Below are 17,710 nucleotides of genomic sequence, written 5' to 3' on the forward strand. Positions count from 1 at the left end.
CGCATCCACATCGTTTCAAGACGATTTGACACGTTGATTGATCCGCTCATTGAGGCAAAAAATGGAAAGCCGAAGCAAAGTCCCTTTGTCCCCACAACGCCCACCCCCCACCTCGCAACGGTTTTCCTCCCACTTGGCTTTTTGCATGTGAGTACCCAGGAATTCCTTAGACATTAAACAAAGTAACAACTTCATGGGGCGAGGCTGTCATTAGCGGGAAGGAAACGCCCCCCTCTGGGAGCACCCAAATGTCTGGGGAGAAAAAAGAAAAAATGATTATGAAAATTTCTCTGTAAAAAAGTCGCGTCATGTGCAAAATTATTGGGTAATTAACGTGACACAGACACAACGGCAACGACAAAGCAGACGATGACTATAAAAACATTTTCAAGTTGCGGAAGATAAGGTATGAGGGTATGAGATGCATGTCCGGATAATTTATAGATAAAGAAAATGGAAACTTTGCATGGCAAGTGGCAGTATCTCAGCTCAAAAACCATAAATTCTTATAGCGCAGCAAAACATGGTGTATACTTTATGGGGATTTTGATTTAAGATTATCCTTAATAATGGTAATTTTATGGTATTTTTTAAGAGAAAACATTGGTATTTTTATAACAGTAATAAAATTAAAATTTTATGGGTATTGCTTGAAGAAATGTCCTGCAGCTCCAAAGGAATGATATTAAAATTCGATGAATACAATATATTTTTAAGCATTTAAGTAATTATTAGAGTTAAATCAATTGTATTATTTTGTATATTTTATTTAGTTGGATTTAGTTCGATTGCTCATAAAAATGTGTTTTAAATTATATTGGAACTTTCTAATTTTATTTGTTAAGCAAATTTTATATTCGATTGCGCCAACCACAATATGTGCACCAGATTATATTTTAAAGAACTGCCAATCTAAATCAAACAAAAAGCCACCAAAGAATTCGTTTAGCAGCTTTTGAGGCTCCCACAATCAACACCCCCATCCAATAAAATTTCACGACGAATAAATATTTATATATAAGGTGAAACAAAAAACTATGTTTGCATACTTTGCTGTGCGGCTTTGGTGGCTCAAACAATGATTCAATTTTTGGGATACATTTTAGGTTGCCATAGCAGTTGGCACCTGCTCATTTGATATGCATGATATAACTGGCTAAAAACACAACAATAAACGCCTGAATAAATTAATTCAGCCCACCCAATACACAGTAGCAAAAAGTGAGCAACCTTTTGGAAGTGATTTTGACTTTTTGGCGCAATTAAAAATGGGATGAAACACGGAAATTATATTGTATCGGGAGGAATGGCTCACGTTGTTTGTCACATTAAAACATCGCTTTACATCGTTTGAGTCGCGTGCGGTCTGCAGTTTACATTTCAATTAAAGTTACATAACCCCAACATCAAACAATGGCAACCTTTGTGGGTTTGGGTTTGGGTTGCGGATGCGGATGCGAGTGCGGATGCAGATTCGCTAAGGTGGATGAGGCATTGCTGTGATTTTGGCCTGACACAAAAGTCAACTTCATGCATATTTCATCAATCGTGTGGGGATGAGAAGGGGTGTGGTAAATGCGTGTCACAATGTCTACCACCCTACACCCCCAACACCCCCAACACCCCCAACTACCCCACTAGATCAGCCAAGTCTCTGTGACGAGCTCTTTTCAATATTTCATGAGTATTGGCCGCTATAATCAAGCCAAACCAGGCTCATTCGCATTTTAAACTAAGCAACAGAATATATATAACAACTACGATTTACAAGTCAAGAAAGTGTTACTGCAGAGCTACAAATCTGAATAATATATAATATTATGTTAACTTATAATTTCTACTTGTATTTGTCAAATACATATTATAAAAAACTTTTTAATTATTAAGAATTATAATTTAATGAACACAAATTTACATTGTGTAGTTTCAGGGAATACTATACTATTTTTTAAATACACATTTTGTGTCTGTAGTTCGAGAAATACTACACTTTACTCATTTTATTTAATCGTAAACAAAAACTTAAGGTAAAAATATAATTAATTAAACCTTTAAAAGAAGTTTACAAAATATATATCATAACTATTAAATGAACTAAAGACAAAAGGAAATTTGCCGTAGTAAAGGCCCTTACAGCTTTCACAATTAAAATAAATACGTGTTTTTTTATAAATTAGAAACCTTAATATTTTATTTCAAATAAAATTTGCAGCTTAGTGTACTCGATGAGCCAGACACACACATATGCAAATACACAACCACAGACGCAACAGCACAGGCACACAGACACACATCGAGTTGAAGTTATTTTTGCATATATGTATACATGATTCGGTTTATTAGATTCGTACAAAGGCATACAATATGTCTGTCTGTCGATGTGTGCGTGGAATGCGGGCTGTGCCATGCCCTTGGCCAACAAAGGACCCCCTTTCCCTTCCAATTGCGACAACCTCCCCCATCTATATATCCCACTTGCTGTGGGTAAATTCAATTATTTGCCGCTGATATCGTCGTTTGTTTTTTGTTCGCCGCTTTTGCATTCATATTTATTGTTCGGCATTTAAAATTGCTATATTTACATTGCTAATTTACACACACGAGTCCACAGACAATGCAATCGTACACACAGAACTTAAACAGCCCTGAAATACGTAACATAAAAGCCATAATTAATTACTTTCTTACACAAAATAATTATGAATTACTAAATACTAAATGTTTCTTACATTTATATTTATATTTTTTATTCAATTTATTTGCGGTTGAAAAACTCAAATTTATTTAAAAGAATGAAAATTAACTATATAATTAATTTTAAATATTGTTTAGAAGGAATACATACCATCTAAAACTAAATTAATGTTTTTTACTCCTTGTGTGCTGACCTTTTCCCTGAGTGTATTTGCGATGTGTATTTTGTGAAGCAACATTTTGCATTCGACATTCGGAAAATTGCAGAGCAATTAATTGACAAAGTTCATTTTAGGCTCCTTTTTTGGGAAAAAGAGATGCCGTTACAGATTAAGAGCGAGAGGGGTAGATAAATCATTTCTGGGTACTAAATGCGAAAATTCAATATTTAAACATTGTTCCTGGACTGTCCAATGGTTTTTGTTTGGTTTTCCACTGTGGTTAGTTGAAGTTGCGCTCACTAAAATAGTTTGGCTAATTCGTTCGCATGCGAGTGTGTTATGGCATGTATGTGGCATGTGACTGTCAATTGTTATGGTTTCTGCCAATTTAAATTGTCCAAAGCTGGCTGCCTCATTCCCAAAAATGTGAACGCATTTGAAATCAATTTTTGGCATTGCTTTGTCGCCATCAGATTGCCTGAAATGTTGGAAATGTGTCAATGTTTTTATTTAAAAGGCATCTGATGTTTAATGGTCAGACAAATTCGAGAAAACTAGTTTAAAAAAAACTAAATTTGCCAATATTTACAGTAAATGATTCTCTAAAAGGCTAGTACTGTAATAAATACTTAAAAATTATTTAAATAAAGAGTAAAATCAGCTTTTATTTAATTTAAATAAAAATAATTCAAATTAACAGATTAAAAACGCTAAATGGACTATAAAGCAAAATTAAAAATAAGTGTATATAGTGTTATATTTGAATCGGAATGACAAAGAAAGATTGAGTAAATTATTTTGCATTAAATCTTAGTCCTATTTATCCTGTATATGCAGAACAAAGCGACACCTTTAATTTGGCAAACATCAAGTCACTTGGTAAAGTTAAGCATCCGCGATACAAATTTGTTTTTAATTAAAGCCAAAACAAAAAATAAGTCAAATAAAAAGGGACCAGAACGAACTGCAGCTGGCCGTACCTAAAAATAAATAAAAATGTATTTTCAGCACACATATTTTTGGGGCAAACAAACAAATACCATTCAGTTAACAAAAAGTATAGAAATTTCGAAATTGGTTGAAAATGGCAAACAATAACAGAAACACAAGCCATTAGTAACTTTTCCAGTTAGGCGGACGAAAGGCAAAGGACCAAAGCACATAACGCATACGCAGCGTTGTCAAAAAAAATAGAAAGAGAGAGAGCGCTGCAAACTGCATGTACACGTAAAATTTACATAAGGCGAAAGAGTGAAAAGTTTCCAAGCCCATGGACAATGAGATGTTGCCTTCCGTTCGCTGTCGTTGTTGCCCTTTGTTGTTGTCGTCGCCGCTAGATAATAAATGACCGGCCATTAAATTGCAATTAAAAGCTCATATGTGCGCATAAACTTCACGCCCGACCATGCCTCCGCTGTCTGCCAAAAAATTTGCCTATGGCCAAACGCCCATTAATGGAGCAGACAGGGTCGAAAGCAAAACCGAATCCAACAGCAAAAGCAAAAGCAAAGGCAGCAGCATCAGAAGCCGTTGCATCCAAAGGAGTAAGTGCCATGGCCAGGATAATAGCCCGTATAATAGTAAATTTAACAGTTGGTTGGACATTTTGCGAAGCGTCGAGCTCCAATAGTGGTCGCCTGGTAAACAAATTACGCGACCCACTCTCAGCGCAAAAAACACTCTGAGAAAAACTCTTATCCCAATAAAAAACAATAATTAATTTATATAAAAAACATACCACATACAAAACAAAAAAATATATTCAATAAATTAATTAATGAATCAAACAAAGTAGTAATGCAATTATGCATCAAGTCCATATCGACTAAAACTATTCTTATTAAAGCAAACAGATGATGTCCGTTTTTAAAAAAGGGTATATTAATATGGATAAAAAACTCAATTGTCAATTATAATTGATAAGTAATATCAAATACGCCTTCGGCAAAAATAATTTCTACTAGAGATCAATTGTAACATCTGTTTTTTTATATTTTTCCGCATTCATTACTTTAATATAATATATGCATTTAAAAACTTATAGAAATTTAAACATATTTTAAATGTTCAAATTTATAATAAAGATGTCATTAATTGAATTAAAGTGCACGAAATTAATTTTGTTCTCCGTGCTGGCGCAGAAAATTGGCGCATGGCATCGCTCGAAGCGGTAACTTTTCTTACATAATTGACATAACGTATACGTAATATGCAGCTGCCTAGGTGGACCATCCCCACATGCAAATTGCGCACTGAACTCTATCTGTCTGCGTGCCGGTGTGTGTGTGCAGTCAATTAGAAAATGTGCATTGTACATAATTAAGATTTATATACACTCACACCGAGAAAGAGGCCCGCACTCACAGAACAACAGTCAATATCGAATGGATTTCGCAAAGGGAAAGCGGAATAGTAAACCACTCGAAACGAGCAAGGCTCGATCGATCAGGAAGCACGCTACAATAGTGTTTATTAAAATCTTTGAGCATTTCGGATACTTTCGGAGTAATAAGAAAATACATATGTACAAGTAACGAATAGAAAATAGATAAGAAATAACAAAAAAGGTCCTTTAAACAAATAAAACTACAAATTATGTCTATTTAATAAAAGAATTGTAATTAATAACTAATTCAATTTATTTTAAACCAAAAATATTTATATTTTATACAATTAGGGCTTTATTAACAACATAAAATGTATATATGAAACTAATATTAAACTAAAATGTTTAAGAATATAAAATGAGGCATAAAATGGACAGTGTTTGTTTTCTCATTTTAAAAGATATAAAAACGTAGGCAAACAATATTATCATTAAATTTATACCGTATATAAATATTTTTATATTTGTATAAAAACTTGCTGTGCTTTTTGAGAATAAAATAAACATTTAAAAAAGGATTATTTCTTTTACTGTGAATTTCGTTAGTCAACATTATTATTGAGATTTTATTTACCATTAACATTAAAATAAAACATATTTTTATTTTCTGTATACCACTCATTTATTCCCCAGAATATTCATAATGTGCAGCTGAAAAGCTAATATTTTTCGTTAGCAATCGATAACGATGCAGCTCATTTCGCGGCCGCTGCAACTTTAGCCAAAGTTTCATTAGATGAATGGGGTATATTGGGTTGGGCGTGGAAAAAAACGCTTAGCGAGTTTTGTGGAAGCCGCCAACTGGATGCAAATTTCCATTAGCCATGCAAACGCAAAACTAGCCGCCATTTATCTGTCTAACAGAAACGAGTGGGTGGGAATGGGGGGGAAGGGGGGACTATGTGGGGATGGTAAGGGGATTCCCGGACTGGCAGTAGTTAAAATTTACTGCCCAGTTACCGAACGCAACAGTAGCAGTTGCAAGTCGGCAATATGCATACGCATTTTATGCGATGCAGCAAATGACGCGGGCGGGGGAAAGCCGGAGGAAACTAGGGGAAAACCGGAAAAAGGGGCACAAGAAACCATTGGGGCGGCGGGTCAATTTAATGGAAATTTTTATTGAAAGCCAACAAAGCGCTCAATGGGCCAGCTAATGGCGTTAGTTGGCCCAAATGGGCCAAGTCGCTGGGGGACTGTGAAGTAGCTTAAAAAAAGTTAAATGAAACCAGCTGCCCCACTGTCTACCTCGCTTCCGCTCCCTCCATAGCTCTCTGTATTTATTAATAACGCCTTTTGACTTTTCCTGCCTCCCAGCAAAGTGGCGGACGACCCTTGCTGAAATTTCTTATAAATTTATGGTAAGTGCTTTAGTTTCAAACTAGCTTATGAATAATAAATGTACCATTCGATACGCAATCTGTTAAAAGTTTAATATTCAATAGTTGATTAAGCCTTGCAAATTGAAGAAAAGCTTATGGGATCAAATCAACTTAAGTAACTAATTTTGCATTTCTAAATTTTCATTTTTGAAATGCATATGATATTAATCAGAAAAAGGGAAAATGATTTGAGTTATGAATTATAAATAGCTAATCCTTTTTTAATTCTGCAAAATATTTATTTGGATGAGAAATAAAGTGCATATTTCTTGTAACTTATACATTTATTTTTATGGAATCAAAAATATTCAAAATATTAACACTTATTTCGGTATCAACATTTTATTAACTAAATACTTAATAAAAAATAAGTTCTTCTCTATTCCTTATTTAAAAACCGTAAAATGTTTTTGAAGTTTTTTACGCATACTTGTCTTTTAGTTTTCATCGCTTTACTTACGTTATATTATGTAAAACCATAGTAGATATCCTTTTATTTTATATTTGAGGAATTATTTTTTTTATATTCGAATTTGGAGTACGGTTTCTATTCCCTCCTAATTTTAATTCTTTATAAATTTATTATTTGCGCTTGGCTATTTAGTCTTAAAATTATTTAATTTCATGTCAAAGAATTTTGCATTTGCAATGCATTTTTCATTAATTTGGTTCGCACATTTTTGTTTATTTTTTGTGTTTTATAATCTGCGTTTTAATTTCTCATTATTTTAATGCACATTCTCGGCGTTCTTTTTTTTTTGGCCAGCCTGGCGTATACTTAATAAGCTTGCCTTCGCCTTCATACTCCAACGTCTCTACAACCCTATCTTTCTCCTTTTTATCCGCCTCAGTCTGTTTCAAATGCCGCTCATTGTTGCTGCAGTTTATTAAATATGCTTTTAGTTTCGCAACAGCCACGCCCACTTGGCTGAGTGCGGAGGCAACCGTATGGCAAATACTGCCAAAGGCAGTTTAGTTATTAATTTTTAATGCGTCCGCATTTCGCATAATTACGCCATTGAATGGGGAGAGAAAAAGCTAAAATATTCTTGTGCCCGTTTTTGGCTGTAGCAAGTTATTTATTTGGCCTTTGGCGTCCAAAATTGTGCAAAAATTAAGCGCCAAGTTATTGGCTGCATTCCTTTTTCTGAGCGTTTCCCGGGTCCGCATCTTTTTTCCCCCTCCATTATTTGTGCAAAGCCAGCGGCGTGGATGCGAAAAAGGACTAAAAGCAAATTTTGTTGGTACAAAGTCAAAGGTTTTTAATAATAAAACGAGGGACAATTGGTTGGGGTATGGCAGGGGGTTAAATGGAAAATATTGTGGAATTTGTAGAAAACAAATTTCACCAAAGTTTGATGACATTCTCAACCGTATAATCGAACCGTCACATAAATATTTGGTTTCATACTTTAACAAAGTAAATGATTATTTATAGAATTTATGTAAAAGTGTGTACAAATAAAAAATCAATAAAATTAAATCTAAAGTAAATAACTAAATTAAGGTTTTTAAAAAAAAGAATATATGTGAGCATTGCTTAGAATGTAAGAAAAAAAACCGGTAAAAAAAAAATTTTTGATACAAATTAAAAAAAAATTTTGAAAGTAATTATTAGTGTTAATTTATTAAATGATTTATATTGGCTTACGTGCTTTATTTTTTTTAAATATAAAAATAAAGTTTTTTTACCTAACAGTTTAATTTGGTTTAAGTTTGGAAACAATCCAATCTTGAATTTTTAGGAAAAAAGGGACAACTAAAGTTGTCTAAGCCTTATAATAACAAAAGCAACACAAGAAAACAAAAAAATGGAAACCATTTGCAACGTCTTTCTTTATGCAAAAGGTTTGCTGCCCAACAATGAAACCGAAAAAATCGTATTCTGCCGAAAAAAAAATATTGCACAATTTCCATAAATCGAGCAGCAGCTCTCCCAACTTGCGGCCCACCTCCCCCCACTCTGCCACCCCCCAAAGGCGGTAAATGCAGCAGCAGAATGAGAAGAGAGCAGCGGAGGAGCGAAGGCAAAGCGAAAGCCTCACCAATAACAAAAGGCTGGCAAACTGCTGTTAAACTGTTGTTTAAACGCATTGGCAGTGGGCGAAAGAAATGCTGTGGGTGAGGGGGTGGAGGGGATGGTGGGGATTGACGGGTGGGGAGGGGGTTGAGGGGGCAAAGGGGGTGGTTCCATTGTGCGAACCACAAACTGAACCACACGCACACAGTCTTATATGGATGCGATCTACTGCCGCATGAATGTATTGGTATTGAAAATCCCTTTGATTTTTTGCCGCACCGTTGCAAACAGCAATTTGGCAAATCCTTTCACAATCAAAATCAACCGCAGATGAAATTTTGCCCAGAAAATTCCACAGAAACGGCATCCGCTATTTGTAGTCCAAAAAAAACTTTTTAACTTTTAGCAGAAATTTTCCCGACCGTGTGTGTGTGGGCATGTAATTTGCGTATGCTCAAAAATCATTCGACGGTAAAACGCCAAATTAGCGTTAAGTGTACACTGGCAAAAACAGATAGCAGTATTAAATTATTTTCCTGTTTTCGTTGAACTTTTTTAATTCCCTTATCTGATGAATGAATATTTATATTTTGGGCTCGGCAAAAACGTTACTTAAAATTAAAATTGAACGAAAAATCGGACAACACATCAATATGTGTTGATAATAATTTTATAAAAAAGAAAACAGCCTGTTCCTTGATATTGCCAAGTATAAAAGATTATATTAATCAGATTTCAAAATATTTGCCATTTATTGTCAATTATATTTAAAAGTAATATATATAATTTTGTTAATGATGTGCAAAAGATAATGGAAATTTTGAGACATAAATTGAATATGCTCCAACTTTGTTCGGTGTTTTTAAATATTGCTGGCACACATAAAATAATCTACTATTAACAATTTGTTGTTCATTTTTTTTCCCAGTGAGGTTCTTGTAGAAGTCCTTGTGCTGTCCCCTTTTCAGTTGCCGTTACTGCTGCTGCCGCTGTAATTGTTGTTGCTGTTGCTGTGTGCAGGTGCTTAAGCATTTTACGAGCAACTGTATTCAATTTGACTGCCAGCCTCTCGCTCCGCCAGCACATTACGCATACGCCGTGTGTTAAATGCGCTTAAAAGTCAGGCCAATAAGTTGTTGTTGCCGTTGCTGTTGCTGTTGGTGTTACTGTTGCTGCCGTTCCTGTTGCCGGTAAATTGTAGTTGCTGCCACTGCTGCTGTTTGTGTAATGAAAACTTTTACAACGCCATATGCAGGCTATTAAAAAACAGCTCGCACACACAAACGCAGAAGGGAAAACACACGAGCGCCTTGGAATATGCAATCAAGCTCATTTATACTCATTAAGCGCTTATGTGCAGTGGTATGGGTGGAGCAAGGGAGAGGGAGGCTGAGCGAACGAGAGGGATGCTGCGGACTCACAGGCTTAATAAGGAGACCGGCTGCCGGAGCGGTTTCTTTTGGGCCCCAAAAATTGGCCGGTATCCCTTAATTTGCAGCGGAACAATGCAAAAACTTAAATGAAAACCCCAGACCAATTGTGGTAATTTTCAAAATAAATTAGCCAAACCAGTTTTCCGACTTACATTATGTTCAATACAACATTTTATTGATTTTAAAAAGTATTATTGGAATTTAACCTATTATTTTACGTGTGTTCAATCCATAAATACAAAAAAAAAATTTTTAATAATACAATTATTTAAGTGTCAGCACTAAATTTTAAATAATTAAATCAAAGTTTTAAATGTCATAAAACCAGATTGGTTTATTTAAAATTTACAAACCTTAACTATTTTAAATTAAGACAAGGATCAAAAACAGGAATTCTATAAACTTCACTAATAATTCTTTTGTAATCTAAAAAGAAATATAAATAAACAAAACAAATTAAATTAAAATATAGATACAACATTTTAGAGCTATGAAATATTTTTTTATTTGGCTAAGTCTATTTCTACAAAATATATTGATCGGGCTACGACTCATTTATCACATTTTGACTGTCTTTCGCGGAAAATTTGCATTAAAATCAGTTTTGCCGTAAAATATTTTTTAAAAAAATACGAATTAGGCGGAATTCAGTCTACCGATTCTCGGTCTCTCCCCCACGATTGTGATAGCTGAGAAAGGCATTCTCTGTACATCCGAAGACGAAAGGGCTTACGAATAACAACGCTTAATTTGCCAGAATAGAAAATCGTAGCCCGAACGAATTTAGAAACAATAAAAAGAAGGCATCTATAACTCATAGTCCTCTTCTGATGGAAATTGGAGATACTTGGCCGCTTCTAGCTCCTGCTCCATTTGGATCCGTTGCTCGTCGGTGAAGATAACCTCAGGAGGCTGCAAAGCGGGTTGCCTTACCAATTCCAACTGGGGATCTCCAGTCAGCTCACGCAGAAGATAGACAAAGGGCTTCTCGTAATTATAATTCGACTTGGCCGAGATTTCGATGAAAGGTAGGTTCTTCTTTAGGTGGAAAGTGACCTGTTTGGCCCTCACCTTGCGGTCTCTAACATCCACCTTGTTGCCGCACAGCACCATCGGAATGTTCCCGCAAACTCTCTCCACATCTTGATACCAAAAGGGCACATTATTGTACGTAGTCCGCGAGGTCACATCGAACATTAAAATGGCGCACTGACCCTTTACACAGTACCCTTCACTCAGACCTCCGAACTTCTCCTGACCGGCGGTATCCCAAATATTTATGCGAAACAATCCTCTGGTGGTGTGAAAAAATATTGGATGCACTTCAACGCCCAACGTAGCCTCATATTTCTTCTCAAATTCTCCGGTCAGGTGCCGCTTCACAAAAGTAGTCTTACCAGTTCCTCCGTCTCCAAGAAGAATTAGCTTGAATGCTGCCACCTCGTCCATCATAGTCAGAAAATAGTTTTGTATTCCTTGTACTGTCCCGAGTTACTCTAAAATGTAGCCACAGGTTTGCTACAACTAAAATTCTATAAAGTATATATTGTTTCAATCGGGTGTGTCCCAAAAACTCTAGTTATTTTAAAAGCAACAAAACAAACGGATACTGTCTTCTTCTATAAATCAAAAACAATATTTAAGCCATTTTTAACTTCCTTTAAAAATGTTTTTTTCTTACAAATTTAAATTTCTTTTCTCCTACATTTGGATGATATAAGGCGGTAAACAAGATTGGCGTATCTTTATAATTATCATTAAAATGGCTTATAATTAAAAAAAAATTGTATTTTTTATTTAAAATATTTATCCAAATGCAAGCCAAAATCAATTTAAAATTTACTGAATGAAAATGAATTAAAAATAATTATCTAAATGCAAATCAAAATCAATTTAAATTGACTGAAGAAACTGAGTAGCCTTTTTACTGGGCCTGCCTGCAAGTCTCTGTCATACAAAGAAATTTAGTTTTTAAACATCTAAAATTCAGGTTTTGACGGAAGTCGACGAACTACTTGATTCCTTTCGATTTCTTATAAAATTTTCAATAACCCTGAATAATCAAAATGTCTTTGAATATTTGTAGGAACCTAAACATTGCTTTTGGATGGCTTTTTGGTTGTTTTCAATTTTCACGTCCAAATCATTTATACGCAAATAAAAAGTTATCGATAGTGTAGTTTTTCAAAAATCAGCCCCAATAGTTATAATGTGAATTACTGGAAAAATAGTAATGGTGTGAAGAAATTTTTAAAAAGTTAGATTTTGTGTTACCTTCTAATCTTTTGAAATTACCATAAATAGAGTTATTTGTAATAACTAAATAATTTTCGTCTTGGATCTTTTTGATTATTATTCTAGCATTTGATTTAATTTTATTAAAAACACCATATCCATATTTAAACTATATTTTTTATTTTTACATTTATAAAACGAATAAATAAAATATCTAATACTTATTTTATAAAACTAACTTATTTTAAAAAGAGTAATGTTACATTTTTGAATGAACCTTGATCTACTTCTGAACCGCTCCCGTTTCGAAAGTAGCTATGCGTGTGTCTGCGTTTGTTTTTTGTTACGGTCTATGCTTGCTTCTCAACTTTAGTGCCTACTAATATGTTTCTGATGTCTTCGGCGTGGCTTGATCTTAAACCCTCCCATAAGGGGGAATTCCCTTCGTAATTGACACGGGGAGCGAAGAAGCCTGCAGGCCGAGGGTCAGGAACCGACTTCCCTGCAATGTCTGTATAATATATATGTGTTATGAATATATATATATATTCTGATTACTCCGACCGTGCTACAGCTATAGAGTGCATGAATTTACTACCTCATACTCCTGCACCAACAAGGCAGCTAAGTAATTAACAAATTAAAATATGTGAGTGGGTTTTGGGCAGAAGGCAAATGGTTGGTTGCAAGGCCCCGCAAGCATTGCAAGATGCTGCAAGGGTTATAGGACAAACTATAAAACAGTCAAAAGTAATAAATTGTAAGAAAGATAAAAATTATAGTAAATTACATTTTTGAGACAATGAATTATTACAAATTAAAATTTCAAACACAATACCATGCACTCTCATTTATTATATAATTTATTGTATTAATTAACTTTTACAAATTATCCAAAAACGCAAAATAATTTAAGTTCAAATGCACAGTCATATATTTATTTCTCTTAATATGTGCGACCAAATAACCAAGATAAATTATATAATTTATGAATACCAAAATTCATTTCTATAATTTGACCTCTATTGAGTATTGTTACCCAACATGAATCACTGCCAACGAAGTGCTTAGTAAATTATTTCGATTCCATTAGAGAGCTTCACAAAAAATATATGAATTATTCACTTAATTCCACATTTTGTAGATATAAATCCAATTGGTGGCCAAACGATATCAGCAAATTGATCAACTTAAAGGGCTCCACACACCCTTTGTAAATTTCCGCTCGGCCTCGTCTATGAAACCATTTTCAGAACACATTGCGTGTTGGCCAAAAGCTGTCGCATCAAATGAGCATCATAAATAATTTCATTTTCATTTCGGTTTCAATCCAACCCCAAAAACCCCTTCGACCAAAGATTTTGGGTTTTAAAAGTGACACCCAACCCCCGCCCGAAATCCTTAAACCTGTAATTTACGAGTAGCAACTGTTACACACACAGCTCTACATATACATATATGTATATGTACATTCGCAAACAAAAGGAAATTGCATTCAACAATAGTTACAATTGCTGTGAGGGCCGACAATGCCATAAATCATACGCCCAGTTGTACACGAAAGCATTTGCTGGGGCGTTAATTGTAAATAAATAACATATTAAAATTTCCAGTCAATAGGTTTAAGCCGTAATTAAAAGTAATAATGCGAAGGCGAGTGTTTGTCCTTCGCCGTTTGCCATTTCCATCGTCTTTGCCCATTTTCGTCCTGAACGCCAACAACAGACGGTGCAAAACTTTTGGCCCCGAAAAGGTCAATTAAACTGCATTAAGTTTGATAACTTTCAGTGCCCGAAACAGTTGCGCCGCACAGCCACCCCGAAGGACGTTCGATTGGAATGGGGGAAGTGGAGGTCCTTGGGCATGGGCAACCAGGATCAGCCTTGGCGAGCGGATTATGTAGAAAACAGACATACGAACGAAACAGATTGTGCGGCACGCCACATGCAGCGTCAACAACAAACAACACCTGTTTATGGTTTTTCGTTAGCAGAAATTTTACAACTGCCAGGACGAAAAGGACGAAGCCTGTGATAGAGCACACACACGCACACATCGGGGGAAGTCACGTCTGTATATGTGCGACGGCGAGGCCAAAAGTTTTCGTAGCCAACTAATTTTTCCTGTCAAATGCACAGACGACAACAAGGAACCCCAAATAAAAAAAAGGGAAATAAGCCAGGTCCTATCTGCGATGGCCGACATTTTAAATATCCTCGCTGGCCAAGTGCCTCTCGTAAATCCCAATTAGATACTAAATATTTATTGTTGACTCGCTAATAAAAATTGAATTATTCCACTATTTTATGTCATATCTAGTTATTTGATTACTTTATCATTTAAATTATCTATTCGACTCAAGCAATATAAACTACTTTTTCTAAAATATGTTTAGTGAGTTGAAAACTGTCATTAATTATATTCCTTTTATGTTTTCCGCCACTAACACATCTTATAATTTAGCTATTTTAAAGTCAATTCTTTCTTAGAATTGATGTACCTTACTTAAACGACTAAAATTATATTATATACAAAATCTTCAAAATATCACAAACATGTAGTAAATAGAAAAAGATGATACTAAATTATAAAATTAATACATTATGTACTATTGACATTTAGAAACAGGTTATTTGTAAGGATTGCAAGTTTCCGGTTAAAGTCATAAAACCCTCGGTCAGGGTATGTGGTACCCAAAGGAAGGAACATTATAAAGAGCAGGAAAAGGCTGGATAGCTGGTTGGTTGGCAGGCGACGCGACGTCTTGGCGGTGTGGCAGCTTCAGATTCGGTGGCTGAAGGTGAAATTAAATGTAAGCAGGATAAGGAGGAGGATAACAGGGATGCGATGGGATGCGATGCGATGCGTACTCCCCGGGCGTACTGTATATGCGTGCCCAGGAGGATGTCTGCGCTTCACGCTTGATTATGCGTTTGCATGCACATAAAGGCAAAAGTCAAACACGGGATAAACCTCGACCTTTTTTATTATTATTTTTTTAAACACGGATATTTACATGGTTGACTTTGACGGCAGGTGTCGGCCGGCAGTTGGAGCATTTTGATGGCATTTCGTTCTGCAGATCGACGAGAATAAAAACTGCGTGCGTGCCATAAAAGTTATGGGATTTCCTCGAGGTCGGGGGCGGGGTCAAACTAAGGGGGCGGCTGGGAGGTGGGCATTAAAAACCACAATGTGTGCGTTATTTTGTTACATTTATGCGCAGCCCGTTTTCACTTTTAATTGCTTAGCTGACCTTGCTCGACGAGTGGGTTAATGGGTTAGCCTTTTTGTCGGGGCTATCGTTTTTAATTTATCGAATGGCTGATGGAAGATAATGCATAATTGCATTTTCAATTTGCCAGTTTTATTATTCAGCTAAAGATGCGGGTATTTAAACAGTATAATTAAATGCTGGCATTATTTTGGCAATTAGTGTTTTCGCATAAATGTGACATGTTTTTGGAATGCTTCAATTATTTAAAAATATCTTTTTCGAGAACTTTAAATCTATTGAAGATCAAAATACAGTTGTTGACTTTGATTTTAAATTATGAGAAGTTGTGCCTTATTTTAAAAATTTAAGTTCATAATTTTCTTGTGAAAAATTTAATTTATAAAGTAAAATAACACTACATATTTAACAATTTTCTGAATATTCAAGAGATATAATCTAAAGAGTATTAAAAGCAAAGATCAAATGTAATTTTCGTTTTTCAAACTATAAACTATTATATTTTATTCTCCCCAAACGTTCCTCTTGTCTTTTATTTTGGGCCCTTGACCCTCGAAGCATTTAAAGGTGAGCCGTATCAACAGGCACTCTATGGGCGAAATCTCTTGCCAACGGTTGCCAAGCTCTTATTTTGCTATTATTCCTTTGTTTTCGCCTCGTCTTTCTTTAATTATAAAGCTACACGAAGCCGTCCCACACTCCATTCTATACGTATAAATATATATAGGTTTTTATAGCACTACAGCCAAAAAACCGAAAAAAAACCAGCAGAGAAGTAGAGGGAAAACTCATATTCCCATTGGCATCAAATTGTCTGCACGACAAGGTAACAGAGTATTAAAAATTTCAGCACCAGCAACAGAATTTTCTGACCATCGTTCGTCCGAGATATTTTCCCGGCCCCCTTCCCAAGCTTTCCCCAGAATTTCCCTAGCAACGCAAGCCGCTTAACGCAGCCAACTGCCAAATGTAAATATACTCCAACCCCAAACCGACAAAAAAATATAAAACTTTCTTAATAATACAACGAGCAGAAAAAAAAGGCCCAGAAGGAGGAGGAAACTCGGTCCAAGGCGACGCAGACCCGCGAGGAAAATTCGCATTGTTTTCAGCTTTTCAGCGCCCAAACAACAACCGAAAGCGGAAAGCCGGGGCTGGGAAATAAGTGGGCGTGGCGTTGGGTTTCTGGGGTTTCCCAGAACCGGGGGAACAGGCATTGGGAACTTAAAAACTTTGGCCATATCCCGCAGCTATGAACAACAGCAATCAATTTTCACATGCCGGCGAACAAATGTGCCGCACCAGGATGTCCCCCAGCCAAACGGGGGAGGTGAAAAAAGGGGATCCTGAGTGCTGGTAGTCAAAAGAAGTAGTTTAAAATTATAATGTCGCTTCGCGTGGAAGAGCCGTCATGCAGGACCATCAGCAAATATGACGATCAGAGTGGAACTCGTGCCAAAAATGGCTTCCCAAATCACAACATTTCACATAAAAGTCTAGTCCTAATTATCTCTTCCAAAAGGATTAGGCCTTAAAGCCTTAAATTATTAAAATTTTAAAATTTAAGCTATAATTAAAAATAATAAAGCCTACGTAAAATCAAATAAATATATCTCAAAAATAGGTCAGACTGACTAAACATTTTTCTGTAAATATATAGTGATATACATAACTATATATTAATCATAAGTCGTCAAGGTAAAATATTTAACTATAATTAAATACAAATAGACACAACTAACAAATTTCTATAATAATAATAGAATAATTTTTTCTGTATAATCAATAATATAAAAACTTTAAATCAATTTTATATTCATATTTTAAAATATTTTAAAGGAGCTCCTTTTTTGACGTAGAGGAAAATAGGATAGTAAATATAAGTCAGTATTTAGCTATAAGGCAGACGAGTTTAGCATGCGCCCATTACCGAAATATATAATGAAACTAATGAAAAATTTCTAAAAAGCGGCCTAATTCATTTATCATATCGAAAATATTATCCTAATTATGTCTTTATTTTAGGCAGACAAATCTTTTAATTTAATGAAAATATGTCATTAGAGTTCGATAACATTATTTAATTTAAAATCAAAAGTTGTTTTTTATATGAGAGATTAATAAGGTTTTATCCTTTTGATCTAGGTTTGATCTAGCCTTTTTC

At 35.1% G+C, this 17,710-nt stretch overlaps 1 protein-coding gene across 1 annotated transcript; it reads right to left on the reverse strand.

The window, feature by feature from the left end:
* Positions 1 to 10,668: 10,668 nt before the first annotated feature.
* LOC108044920 (GTP-binding nuclear protein Ran) lies at positions 10,669 to 11,619 on the reverse strand. The gene has a single exon (XM_017124084.2). The coding sequence runs from the start codon at positions 11,526 to 11,528 to the stop codon at positions 10,884 to 10,886; it is 645 nt and encodes a 214-aa protein (XP_016979573.2). The 5' UTR covers positions 11,529 to 11,619; the 3' UTR covers positions 10,669 to 10,883.
* Positions 11,620 to 17,710: the final 6,091 nt, after the last annotated feature.

Source organism: Drosophila rhopaloa, unplaced genomic scaffold (genome assembly GCF_018152115.1).
Source record: "Drosophila rhopaloa isolate 14029-0021.01 unplaced genomic scaffold, ASM1815211v1 contig_47, whole genome shotgun sequence".
Lineage (NCBI taxonomy): Eukaryota > Metazoa > Arthropoda > Insecta > Diptera > Drosophilidae > Drosophila > Drosophila rhopaloa.

What these genes read in the sequence shown, in the direction of transcription:
- LOC108044920 (XM_017124084.2), bottom strand. Translation starts at nt 11,528, where the DNA reads ATGATGGACGAGGTGGCAGCATTCAAGCTAATTCTTCTTGGAGACGGA.